Source organism: Ranitomeya imitator, chromosome 2, assembly GCF_032444005.1.
Source record: "Ranitomeya imitator isolate aRanImi1 chromosome 2, aRanImi1.pri, whole genome shotgun sequence".
Lineage (NCBI taxonomy): Eukaryota > Metazoa > Chordata > Amphibia > Anura > Dendrobatidae > Ranitomeya > Ranitomeya imitator.
Window position 1 is genome coordinate 820,352,301 of NC_091283.1, and position 13,937 is coordinate 820,366,237.

Below are 13,937 nucleotides of genomic sequence, written 5' to 3' on the forward strand. Positions count from 1 at the left end.
TAGGCTATGTGCACATGTTGTGGATTTTGCTGCGGATCCGCAGCAGCTTTCCATGCGTTTACAGTACAATGTAAACCTATGGAAAACGCAATCCGCAGTGCCCATACTGCGGAAAAAAAAGCAGCGGAAACGCTGCGGGATACATTCCGCAGCGGTTTACACCTGCTCCATAATAGGAATCCGCAGGTGTAAAACCACAGGTGGAATCCGCACAAAATCCGCATAAAATCCGCAGCAAATCCGCAGGTAAAACACAGTGCCTTTTACCTGCGGATTGCTCAAATCCGCTGCGGAAAAATCCGCACAACTCAAAACTACGTGTGCACATACCCTTAGCGTCTTTGCTGCAGATTTTACCCAAACTAATGAGTGGGAAATATCTGCACCAAAAACACATGTGAAAAAGGCACCTATTTTATGTTGTTTTTACTGCCAAGAGATGCAGAAATTTCTGCACCAAATCGTCAAAGTGTGCACATGCCCTTATTAGGCTGCCGTCACACTATCAGTATTTGGTCAGTATTTTACATCAGTATTTCTCAGCCAAAACCAGGAGTGGGTGATAAATACAGAAGTGGTGCATATGTTTCTATTATACTTTTCCTCTATTTGTTCCACTCATGGTTTTGGCTTATAAATACTGATGTAAAATACTGACCACATACTGATAGTGTGACGGCAGCCTTACAGTTCCAGCTAAGTGGATGGGATTGTGGATGCGGTCAGACTATTGTATGTAGTGATGAGCGAATTTGTTTGGAAAACAATCACCAAACATAAATTTTGCACGAATATGGCACATTCGGATTCGTGATCGGAAACACGAGGAAAATGTTATAAAATCGGGAAAAATTGGTAACCTTCAGTAAAAAGTGCGGTAAAATATTTGCGTTGCCACAAAAATATTTTCAGCATTTTAGCAACGAAAATGGTGGTGTATCATGAGCGTTTGGCATGTGTTTGAGGGGAGGGAGTTTGCAGAGCTCACAGGCGCGGCGTTCTTGTAAACAGTGATTTTTTTCCCTAACTTTGTGTGCACATTGCGGCTAGCCAATCAGGGCTCAGGAAACACCCACAATGTCCAGACACAATGGCTTCGTCATTGGTTGCTGAAATCACATGTCTCTCTCCATATAAATAGCGGGCATCTTGTTTTAGCGCCATTTTGACACTGTAACAGCACAGGCTGTTCCTGACACTGGCACTGTTGGCAACAAGATTTTAGCTAGTTAGTTAGGTGGTTGTATATCAGTCAGATAGTGTAGCTAGCTACTGTCCGGTGTGGCTGTTAAATTTACCTTCCAGAACTTTTTTTTTTTTGGCCATTACTGAGGTCCACAGACAGAGCCAGCATGGCACATGTCCTACAAGTGTGTTGTGCACTTCTTCTATTGTGCTCCATGCACGGGTATAGCATTTTAACTATTATTTTTTTCGCTAGCTAAATGTGAAACAGCCTGCTGTATCCCACGTTGCCATTTTGTGGCGGTGATATGAACCTGTCTGCAGACCTAAGGCACATTAAAAAAAACAAATGATAATTTTTCAGTTTCAAAAAGTTAGACAACTCGCCGTATCGCACTTTGTCGGGTTGAAATTAAGCTGCAGAGGCCTGATCCAGAGGCCACAAAAAATTCTTCTGTTCCTATTGTCATACAGTAGGGGACCTGATTTTAAAATAGTTTGTAGCATCTTGTGTGTTATAGAGGCCTGATCCATAGACCACCAATAAATTATTTTGTTCCTAGTGTCATACAGTAGGGGACCTGACTTTAAAATAGTTTGTAGCATCTAGTTTGTTAGGCTAGGGTCACATTGCGTTAGTGCAATCCGTTTAGCGCTAGCGGGTTGCGCTAACGCAATGTTTTTAACGGGGCCGGGTCGCGGTAACGTCCCCGCTCCCGGGAACGGACCGCGGGCGCGCCTCGGATGCTGCAAGCAGCGTCCTCGGCGCGCCAGGAAACACCGGCGCATCGCTAGCGCGTGCCGAACATGGCACACGCTAGTGCTGCGCATTCCCATTGCCGTGAATGGGCGCGCTAATGGATGCGTTGCACGGCGTTAATTTCGCCGTGCAACGCTGTCCGTTAGCGCGTTCCCATTAACGCAATGGGAACCTAGCCTTATAGAGGCCTGGTGTACGTGAGGTAAGTGGTAATGTTTGTGAAGGCGCTTGTCAAGTAACGTCATGTCCAATGCAAAGACAACTTCGATGGTGTCAGGCCCTCATTTTTTAAAATGTAAAAAATCCTGGTTGGGTGCCCATCTGCTGGATTGGGTGTAGTGGAAGAACTGTCAGTCCCTATTAAACTATTTCTACTGTAGTGAAATTGATGCCACTTTTGTGGTGTAAAGGTACCGTCACATTTAGCGACGCTGCAGCGATATAGACAGCGATGCCGATCGCTGCAGCGTCGCTGTTTAGGTCGTTGTGTGTTTGCTGGAAAGCTGTCACACAGACAGCTCTCCAGTGACCAACGTTGCCGAAGTCCCCGGGTAACCAGGGTAAACATCGGGTTACTAAGCGCAGCCCTATGCTCTGCTTTACGGCCGGCCGGCGCTGACAGTCAGTGCAGGGAAGCTGACGCCAGGGGACGTGACAGACACCGGAATGTGAGTATGTAGTGTTTTTTTTTTTTTACTTTTACAATGGTAACCAGGGTAAACATCGGGTTACTAAGTGCGGCCTTGCGCTTAGTAACCCGATATTTACCCTGGTTACCAGTAAACACATCGCTGGATCGGCGTCACACACGCCGATCCAGCGATGACAGCGGGTGATCAGCGACCAAAAAAAGGTCCTGATCATTCCCAGCGACCAACGATCTCCCAGCAGGGGCCTGATCGTTGGTCGCTGTCACTCATAACGATTTCATTAACTATATCGTTGCTACGTCACAAAAAGCAACGATATCGTTAACGAAATCGTTATGTGTGAAGGTACCTTTAGGCCCATATTTGTTTAAATGTAAACACTCCTGGTTGGGTGTCCATCTGTTGGATTGGGTATAGTGGAAGACCTGTCGGTCCCTATTATACTGTCTATACTGTGGTGAAATTAATGCCTCTTTGGTATTGCTTGCCAATAATTTTTGGAAATGTGAACACTTCTGGTTGGGTCTCCTTCATTTTATTATTATTATTATTTATTATTATAGCGCCATTTATTAACATGTGAGAAAGGGTATACATAGCAAAAACAAGTGCAATAATCTTAATCAATACAAGTCATGACTGGTACAGGAGTAGAGAGGACCCTGCCCGCGAGGGCTCACAATCTACAAGGGATGGGTGAGGATACAGGAGGTGAGGGTAGAGCTGGTTGTGCAGTGGTTTGGTCGAGTGGTGGGTTACTGCAGGCTGTAGGCTTGTGTGTTGCCTGTAGTAAAAGGCCTCCGAGAGCATCAGGGCTCCACTTCCTTGGAGTCAACTTCCGTGTTACTACCCTTAAATGTTTCCTACAATGGTAGTCTACAAACTGATATTTGTGCCACCGAAGTGTGACATGGCATGAAAGTAGGTAAAGGTGTTGTATATGGTATCAGGGCTCCCAGCACAAAGGAGGCCTACACCGATCCCTCACCCACCACGTCTTACTGTGACGTTCAATTGAAAGCTGTAAACGCTGTCCTAGACCCCGATACCTCACTGAGGCCTCTTTCCTAGTGTCTGTCCCTCATTTGATGTTTTGGTGGCAGCATTTGGGGCCGTTATAAGGTGTTGTGCCTGCGTTTGTTTGTGCCTCCTATTGACTTGAATGGCGTTCGGTTATGTTCGGCGAATATTGCAAATTCAAAGATTGTAATCCGAACCGAACATTGAAATATTCGCTCATCTCTAGTTGTATGCATCTCATGTCAGATAATTGGGCAGGTTAGGCGAATGACACTCGGATCAAACTTGGTCAGCGTTTGATCTGAGTGTCAGTTTACGTTGATCCAATTCTTTCGAATGAGAATCGTATCGCAGGGGCGGAAAAGACAGAAAACTTAATTTCTCAATCTTCTCCATTTTCTTTGCCTGCGTAAATCGGACTGCACTCAGATAGCATCAGAGTGCAGTCTGATGGTTTACAAATACCCATAGACTTCTATGGGCCAATTATTGGATACAATGGCAGCATGCTGCTAATCGGCATCAGATAAAAGCTCTAGTCAGCACTGCCCTATAGTATAACATTGTGCCCAAGTTTTATTTGATAAACCATCACACGCCAGTGTGAACGACCCCTTAAGAAAATCTCATATTAATAATTTGTCCCCAGTGTACCATCTAGATGTTTTCCTGTCAACTCGGAGATGAAAAAGTGACGAGCTGCAGCAGTCAGATCCAAATCCTATTTTGTCCTTTTTATGCAGCACATTGATGTGACTTTTCAAAATACGTCGATATTTCTGTGTATCAGGTAGTGTGAAAACACTTTGTCCCGATGCATCAGTGTCATTTCTTCACTTTTCTGAAATAATTTTCTTCTTTTCAGTGGCTTTAGTATTTGCACCTTATTCTCCATACATTCTTCAAGATTTTCTTTTTTAAGTTTTTCTTCCACAACTTGAATGGAATGCCACTTTAACAATTTTTTTTTTTTGCAGGGGTGGAAGGGGGGGAAAGGGGGCGCACAATTTTTTTAGAAAATGGGTGAATGTTTCAACTTTTGGTGGTATATGACTGTTCACATAATCCTATGAACAATGATGGGGATAGAACGATCACTAGTACGATTTGTTCCCCATAAACAGTATCATGTTATCATCAGAACATCACCTGTTCACATGGGGCAATGTGCTGTCGATAATGGCGATTATTGTCCCAGCATAAACAATCCAGTGTTGCTCATTTATCAGGCGATAATTGTCATATTTACATGGGCGGATAATCAAAAAATGATTATTAGGGTGCGGTCAGACGGCCGTAGAACCTGTCATCCGGGAGAATCGGGCCAATTATGCGAATGACGCTCTGATCAAACTCTGGAAAAAGTTTGATCATTGTATCAGCCCAGTGTAATCCGATTCTCTCAGAGAAGAAGATGGAGAACACCATTTCTCTGTTTTCTCCATTCTGCGAGTCCGCGGAGATCGGACTGCACTCAGATGTTTTCCACACACCCTTAGGGTATGTTTCCACATTCAGGAAACGCTTCATGTTTGACGCTGCATAGAGACGCAGCGTCCAGATGTTACAGCATAGTGGAGGGGATTTCATGAAATCCCGTCTCCACGATGCGTGTCCATTTACCTTGCGGCGATGCTGCGCCACCGCAAGGTATGATACAGGGCCCTATGTGTGGGGTGCGATGATTCCAGATGTGTGCAATGAACACATCTGGCATCATCGCGTCTCCAGAAGGGGGCTGGGCTTTGGGCGGGGCGAGTTTGCCGCTCCGTCAAGACCGCTGGCCATCCTGAATGTGGTCACGTACCGTTAGACTTTAATAGGTCACTGCCTTGATTTCAAAGTGAAGAAAAAAAGTCATCAGCATTCACCCATTGAATAACATTGGTCCGAGTGCTACCCGATATAAAAAAAAAAAAAAAAAATCAGATAAATAACATTCGTCCAACGTATATGTGGATGTGAGCGAGCCCTTACTATGAAAAAAAAGAAAAAATCAATTAAAAATACATAAAAGGTTCAAATAATCCTTTTCCCCAGTTAAAATTAAAGAGAATACGAGAGAAAAAAAAAAAAAGTGGTGACACCACGTTCAGAAAAATCAACTTCTAAAATTAATCGGTAAACCAAAAAAAAAAATTAAAGGACAAAATTATGTTTTTGGGTCACAGCATTACCTCAAAAAATGCTGCACCAAGCTGTATTAAAACATTTGTCCTAACTTGTTAGTCATAAAAACATCTTCTTGCCTCGCAAAAAAACAAAACAAGCCAGCTCTAGCAAAAGAAGCATTAAAACTTTATGGGTCTCGGAAGATTGTGAAACAAAACCTAAGTTTGTTTTTTTTTCTTTAAAAAAAAAAAATAAAAAAAATTTCACTCCTAAAATAAAAAATCTGGGCAGGTCTGGTATTGCCATAATCATACTGATAATGAAAAAACAGACATGTCAGCATATTTTGCCTGCGGACACACAGTCCGTAGAAATACAATGATATGTGCACAGACCCATTCACTATTGCACAGGCATCACCATCTTGGAGGAGGAATATATATTTTTATATCTAGCAAGGTGGCACTGCCTGCACAGTAGCAGCTATCATATCACCTCTATATACACAGATACCCGCTAATGCGCCTTTTCTGGGGCGGCTCAGAGCTGATATTTGTAGCCTGGGGGCGGAAGGGGAAGAGGAGGCAGCATCCATGGCTATTAATATGAGTCCGCAGCTGTCTGCATAGCCTTTGCTGTTTTTTTTTTTTCTCTATAGAGTCGCCCATTTTAATAGCCAGTAAAGGCTAAAATTATATATTTTAATAGCCTGGGAAGCTAAATGGGTATTACCCCCTTCCCAGGCTATAAACATTAACTCCCAGCCGTCGGTTTTCCCTCTGCTGGTTACGAAAGTTGTGCTGGAGCCCAGGCCATTTTTTTCTGAAAAATGATCTATAAATTACATGTACAGTAAGCTGCACACTGTACTAATTGTATTTGTCACTGACATCTGTGTGTAATCCATTTCTTCTATCCTGTCTGCTCCTGCTGTGACTTTACACTACATAGCTCCTGAATTGCCGGATTATATATACGATCTGTCACACACAAACACTACGCACTAACCTGGCAGTGTGATTTTACTGTAGCAGCACATGAATTGCCAGCTTTTCAAAGGATCTAGAGGTATGGTTCTACAGGAAGTATGGTAGTTTTTTCTCTCTGGGGGGGTCACTCAACTTTATTAGAATGCAGAAAGAGACAAGTTAGCCCCCAAAATGCACTAAACATGCGTATTTGCTGCAGCTTCTTTCCTGCCAAGAAATCAGGTTTTGCTTCAGAAAAAAAAAAAGCCCAGTGTGAACTTACCCTTATAAGATTGGAGCTTAGTCACATTTGTAAGTTATTGATGTATAGGATTTAAAAGCATCTAATATACTGACTGCACAATAACTTTTTTACTATTATTGAAGCTTGTACAGGTATAGCTGAAATAATTGTATTTGTAGATTTAAATAAAAAGGTTTATATATCGATTAGCCCTCTATTATATATCAATAGTTCAATACCCTAATTTTTTATTATTTTAGAAAACAGATGTGGATTGAGTTACCAGTAAAGCAAATATAGTTTATTAAATTACTAGCCTAGATCAAACCATAGTTTTTCAAAAGACAGAATATATAATTTTTAATATAAATAGAGAGGCAGGGTGGAAACTTCCTAATGTCCCCCTATAGGGCCTAACTTTCTACACACACAAGCACACTGATGACATCTGTGTCATCAGTGCCACATGTACTGGCGGCTGGGAAACAGCTGTACAGTTAGCGCTGTTCAGACGGCACATCATTGTCCCCTGCTCTGCAGCAATCAGCGAGAGCAGGGGAGAATGATGAGAGTAGTTGTAGGAGGGTGGTGCTGTTCTGAACAGTAAGGAACACGCTGTTACTTTAAGGTCGGTTTCACACGTCAGTGGCTCCGGTACGTGAGGTGACAGTTTCCTCACGTACTGGAGTCACGTAGACACATTAAAATCAATGTGTTTCTGCACATGTCAGTGTGTTTTCATGGACCGTGTGTCCATTTGGAAAACACGGAGACATGTCAGTGTTCGTGGGAGCGCACGTATTACACGGACCCATTAAAGTCAATGGGTCCCTGTAAAACACGTACCGCACATGGATGTTGTCTGTGTGCAGTCCAGGAGACAGCGCTACAGTAAGCGCTGTCGCCCCAGCGTGGTGCTGAAGCCACCATTTATTTCTTCTCTCCAGCAGCGTTCGCTGGAGAGAAGATATGAATTTTTTTTTTTTGGTGTTTAAAAATAAAAAAAAATTAAAAAAAAAAAAAAAAGATCCCTGTAAACAACCCCCTCCCACCCCCTGTGCGCCCCCCGCTGTTAATAAAATACTTACCCGGCTCCCTCGCAGCATCCTCTCCGTGCCGCACCTTCTCCTGTATGAGCGGTCACGTGGTGCCGGCCATTACAGTGATGAATATGCGGCTCCACCTCCCATAGGGGTGGAGCCGCATATTCATCACTAATGGGCGGCACCGCCATATGGCCTTTATTGATCCGTTGCTTCAGAAGTGGATGTACCCACATCTGTCTCTGCCTCCTCGAATCTATAATAACTGGTTATGGCTGGCCAAAACGTTGGGAAAGTACCCAGTTGTAAAGCACACGCTCCGTGGTGTTAGAAGTCAGTAGATCAGACATGTTGCTCATCAATCAGAAGTGCACCAACACAAGCAGGGACTCTACTGCATAGATTGGTGGCTGGCACCTGTTTTAGGGCCATTAAATAATGTTCTTGTTGAGGATTTAAACTTTTTCAGGTGGAAAAACCGTTAGATGTCCATTTTGCAAGCCTGCGAGAAAATCTCGCCATGCGGATGTCACACGGCTCTCAAACGGATCATTTGATGCGAGAAAATTACATCCTCGCACTGCACACGGATCACTGTTTTGGTAACATTTGTGCGATTCTCCGCCGTCAAAAATGGACCGTTGTTTTATACGTTGTGTGTGTCCCCGGCCTTATTAGTTGAATGCAACTCTGAACACTTTGCCCTGCTTGTGCTGATCTCCAGCAGAGCAGGGGAGAATGACTAGAGTGGTCTTCAGCACCCGGCACTGGGGGAACAGCACTAACTGTACCGCTGCGGCACATGGTTGCCACAAGTAACACATCTGGTACTGGTTTTTACAGTACTGTAAATATCAGAATGTGTGAAACAGGCCTTAGAGTGTTTTGTGTATGTTTGTGTGACACTTAGAGATGGATAGAGCATGCATCACTTCAACTAAAGACAAGACACCAATTCATTAAGAAAATTCTACCTTTATCTTCCATAAAGTGCAAACAATGACTACAAGGTATAAAAATACAGTCTCCTCACATAGCTAACAACTAAAAATACATTGAAAAAAAAAAAAATTATATATATATATATATATATATATATATATATATATATATATATATATATATATATATATATAAAACCCAACAAGTTTTATTTCTTACAGAAATGCCATGATGGCACATTGTCCATGACTAGGAATGTGCTCACATTACTGGGTAGAGTAAGCCTTGTAGGGACAAATAGGATGTTTAAAATAAAATACAAAAGCTATATTACACCAGTAAGCTGGACTACTACATAGAGTCCCCATTATAGAAACCACTAATCAGAACGTGGACACCAGTTGTCCCTACACAACAAGTTTATGCCTGGTGGGCCATTAACATCTTACTGCATTCTTATTAAACCGAAAAACAGAAAAGAGGAGCTTCTGAACAAGTGTCTCATTCTTTTCCCCGCAGAAAGAGGAATTGGAGGCAAGTGACAATTTAGCAGTACATGGGTTCAGTCCATTGATTTAAATAAAAGTACACTAAAAGAAACAGGTTAAAAAAATTAAAATAAATTCCTCATCACACCACTGCCTCCTGGTTATAAAACATTGGTTCACATGTAGAGGCTTGATGAGAGATGAGCACAGGCTCCTCCAATTGGTTGGGCAACGCGAAGGTTTGAGGTAGGTTGACTTGAAAGGTAAATTCTCCAGGCAGCGAGGAGTTGTGGTGGTCATCAGTGGAAGAGCGTTTGTAGAAAGAGAAGTCTTCTGTGAGCCAAGCGGACGCCTCATTACTCCCCATCCCAGAGGATGGGACGTTAGTAAAACAAGTGCTCATATCCAAAGATGGAGAAGACTTAATTTTACTAGCTGGAGATCCCAGGAGTCCGCCACACTTCAGGAACTTCCCATTATCTTTTTCTGTATTCTTAGAGGGTTTACACCCATTGCTCCTTCTCTGCTTTTGGAAACGACCATCATCATTTAATCTCTTATCACAGTTTGGATCTAAAGTCCAGTAAGACCCTCTCCCTGTGAAAACGGAAATGACAAAAATTATAAAATAAACTTGGTGAGAAAAACATTAAGTTTCTATGAAGAGATTCCCACCACACCAGCAAGAAGGTTTCAAAAACATTTATTGGGAGAGGAGAAACCCTACCACACATTTTTATTTTTAAATTTATTTTTTTTTAACCGCTGGAAAAAAGAGGATGAAGTGTAAACATAACAGAAGGCTACGCTCATGGGAAGTTTGAGGGTTTTATTTTTTAGCTTTGCAAACAAAATAGCATAAAAAGAAAAAAAAAAAAAAAATCTGCATTTGGGGCAGGGGAAAAAAAAAAAATAAATAAAAAAATAAAATCATGGTGCCAAAAAAAGTTTACTAAAATATATGTGTTTTTACGAATATTTGAGGCCATGGAATGGATCCATTCTTTGTCCATTTTGCAATACAGTGAGAAAATCTCGCCGTACGGATGTGGAGCACCCCCAGACGCAGGGCCGCGGGTTACTCGGTACCGGTCCTCTCTGGCTCAGTTCTGGGGACGTCACGGTGGCTGGACCCGGTCCGTGACCCTGCTAAGGGGCGTCCAATGAAAGGTGATACGAATCTGTCAAGGTTTAGTGACGCCACCTGTGGTATTCGGTCAGGGTGACCTACGCTGCTTGGGGTCCACTGGGGTGATGTGATGGCAGCTAGATGGTGTACCTTCCCACAGGTGAAGTAGGTCCCCAGGGCTTGCCAGTAAGGTGGATGGTGATGGGGTGAGGTGCAGACAATAACGAGGACACAGGGTGCAGTCTCTACCTCTTTACTGGTGACTTCAGGATCCTCAATCCAGAGTACAGTTAACAGGGCTGTCTGAGAACGGCCGGTCCGCAGGCACATCCAGAGTTCCCTTTGCAGGTGGAAATCGTTGCCTACCACTAGCGCCTGCGTGTTGTAATGCTTCCTCACAACTTCTATTCTCGTTCGTTCCAGTGCTTTCTATTCTCCGTCCCCCAGGTTTGTTATGGCTAGGACGCACCCGTTAGACGGGTAGGCTCGGAGCTCTTCCGGGACCCTAGAGACGCCCTCTCCACGCGTTGCCCCCTATGTCTGCTTAGGTGATGTAAGGTAGACAACCAACCTATAATTAACTGTCCTGCGGTATTTGAAGTAAGGCATAAAGTCAGTTACTTCCTCAGTGTTCCGGGCACCGGCTACGCACCTCAGTGGCATGTTGCCGTTCTCCGGGCACGACTCCTACTGGCTCTCCTTTGTGCTTTGATCTCGTTTCTCACTGTCCACAATATCCTTTGCTTCGTGTCTCTTTCTAAGGATACCACCGCAAGGTAGTGCAGGTGCAGTTCCGTTTCGTTCTGTTCTTGTCGCTAGGTACCCACCCATTGCCAGGTTCCCACGCCTGACAGGGACCCCCCTGAGTCTTCCCCGCAACACCCCCTGCCACGGGATGTTGCCTGGACAAAACCCAGTCAGCTTCTGACTAACTTCATATCCAACCCCTAGTTTTACCAGTGTGAGGAGTGGCCTAGTAAATAAAACCTTTTCCTCCCCCTAGTGGCCGGAGTGTGAAGTATAATGTGTGCTGGTGATACCTGGTCAGATGAATTCCTTTAGTGCCATCAGACGTACCATCACTCCCCTTAGTGGCAGAGAGACATTACTGCAATGACCAGGTCTCTGGGGCGCTGCAGATGCCATACAGATTATTTTTGGAGAAAAAAATAAAAAAAATTTGCATCCTCGCATTGAATACGGATCACTGTTCAGGAAATTTTCTGAGTATCTCAGCCATCAAAAACGGACCATATTTTTATACGTTGTGTGTAACTCCGGCCTTACACGGTGTCATCTACTGAGCCTTCAGTTCCAGTGTCCATGTAATATATTGGATCTCTCCTGCAGTGGCGCAGCAGAGCAATGTAACATACCAATGCGGACCTCCCTGTCAAAGCTCAACATATGGAAAGGCACTACATCTCCCAGGGTGTGTAATGGATGTAATTTCATCAGTTAAAAGTGGCATTTTTATTTACAGAAGTCTACACAAAACCTGGAATGTTCTCATTCATTGACAAGCAATTTGTTTTTTTATTTATTTTTTTTTTTAATTAAAGTTGAACCATTAACTTACAAGTTCGAACTTTCTTAGTATAATGGAATTAGAGGGAAAACATTTATAAGTGATAAAATATTTTGAATCGGGGCTTTTTTTTTTTTAACAAAAATAACCGAATATCAAACTTCAAAGATTTTTTTTTTTTGCTTTTAAACACTTGCCTTGAGTAAAATAAATAGATTAAAAAAAGATAATACAGGTCTTATGGCTGTCAGTTTGCAAAAATAAATTTTTATGTTCCATTACAATTGCACAAAAATTAGCAAAATTTCTAAAATTTGCAAACGATGAATTGACTGAAAACTTTTAGATAATGAAAACCAAGCTCTGGAAGCATCAAGTCACATACACACTCCAAGACACTTATAACCAATGCTGCGGACCCTAAAGGACCTCTCACCTGGATCGCTGTCATCCCTGGCCATTTTCTTGAAGCAGTTATGAACGGACAAGATGTGTTTCATGGACTTCTTCCAACTGTCTTGGTTCTTCTGGTAGAAGGGGAACTTGTTAATCACATAGTTGCAGATCTGACGGAGGCTCAGCTTCTTCTCGGGTGCATTCTGAAGAGCCATGGCTATTAAAGCGGAGTGTGAGAAAGGTGGTCGAACCTTTTGAATCATGTTATTAGAGCTTAAATAAGTCAACGAGGGCTTCTCTGACATTTCATAACCAGCAGAAGTCAAGACTTGGGCTTGGTTATTGTCATATCCACTAGGCAAATATCCAGAGCCATTCCCATTGAGGTATGAAGGATTACTGGCCAAGCCACCAAACTTCCAATATGAGTTGGTATTTGCCCGTGGATCATCTGTTACACCATACTCTGAAGCCAACCTCTGAGAATGGTGTAGGTTCTGCTGATGTACATTACAATGGTCTCCAGCGTTGACCACCAGATCCTCAAAATCCTGTGCATAGTAGTATCCTCGCTGGGAACAAGATGCATGCTGCCCAAACATATCCATACTAATTCCTAGGTGCTGCTTGCTCAGGAAAGAGCTCAAGACTTGTCCTCAGACTCTTAATGAGCTCCATGCTGGGGTTTGCATTGAAATAATGACCTTCCGCACAACTTGCAGGCAATTTCCAATCAAGCTCCAAAGTAGCTGAAAGAGTTTATAGTAATGAAGCCGATGCCGTACCTTATTTCCATGCAGTACGTATAGTTTATTCTATACCTGGCTCATCTTTTACTGAGTGCTTTAGAACAGATTCTATTATTTGAGAGTCATATTACAACGCCACAAACCCATACAGGCATAATGGAGAAAGTGGGGCGGCACAGTCTACTTGTACGGTTGAGTTCAAACGTTGAGTATTTGATTTTTACAATTTCTGCCTCTAAAGTCTGTACCTATTTTCCACATTTACCCATTCATGTCTTTTGTTATGGAAACTCAAAAAAAGTAACACTAGGGATGCAGTTTAACCTCCGGATTTAGTTTTCTCGTTGAAATTAAAGGGTAAAATTTAAACTAAAAAAGTGAATTTCTGAAATAGAAATTGACGTGCTGCAGATAAAAAACACAATTTCTGCACAAACAAAATGCAAGCTGTGGGGGAAATGAAGTTAAAACATATCCACTTTGCTGCTGCTGTAAGAAAATTAGCACCAAATACTCAGTGTGTGAACGCAGCCTACAAGGTCTGCAATTACGGTGTTGACAGCGCTGTCACATTCTGGTCTTCTGGAGGGATTTTTGCGCCGTTCCTCACTGTTATCTCAAAGCCTTTAAACAGAAGTGAATGATTTTTCTTATATGCAAGATATGGACAGATTTTCATCAATGTGTCAGTTTAAGGCCAAATTCCCACATTCAGTATTTTAC

General features: G+C 42.8%; 1 protein-coding gene across 1 annotated transcript; it reads right to left on the minus strand.

The window, feature by feature from the left end:
* Positions 1-9,554: 9,554 nt before the first annotated feature.
* On the minus strand, positions 9,555-13,073 carry LOC138666844 (forkhead box protein I2-A-like). The gene is made up of 2 exons (XM_069755021.1): positions 12,506-13,073; positions 9,555-10,009 (listed from the first exon to the last, which is right to left on the minus strand). Exons 1-2 carry the CDS (start codon positions 13,071-13,073, stop codon positions 9,555-9,557), a joined length of 1,023 nt encoding a protein of 340 aa, XP_069611122.1.
* Positions 13,074-13,937: the final 864 nt, after the last annotated feature.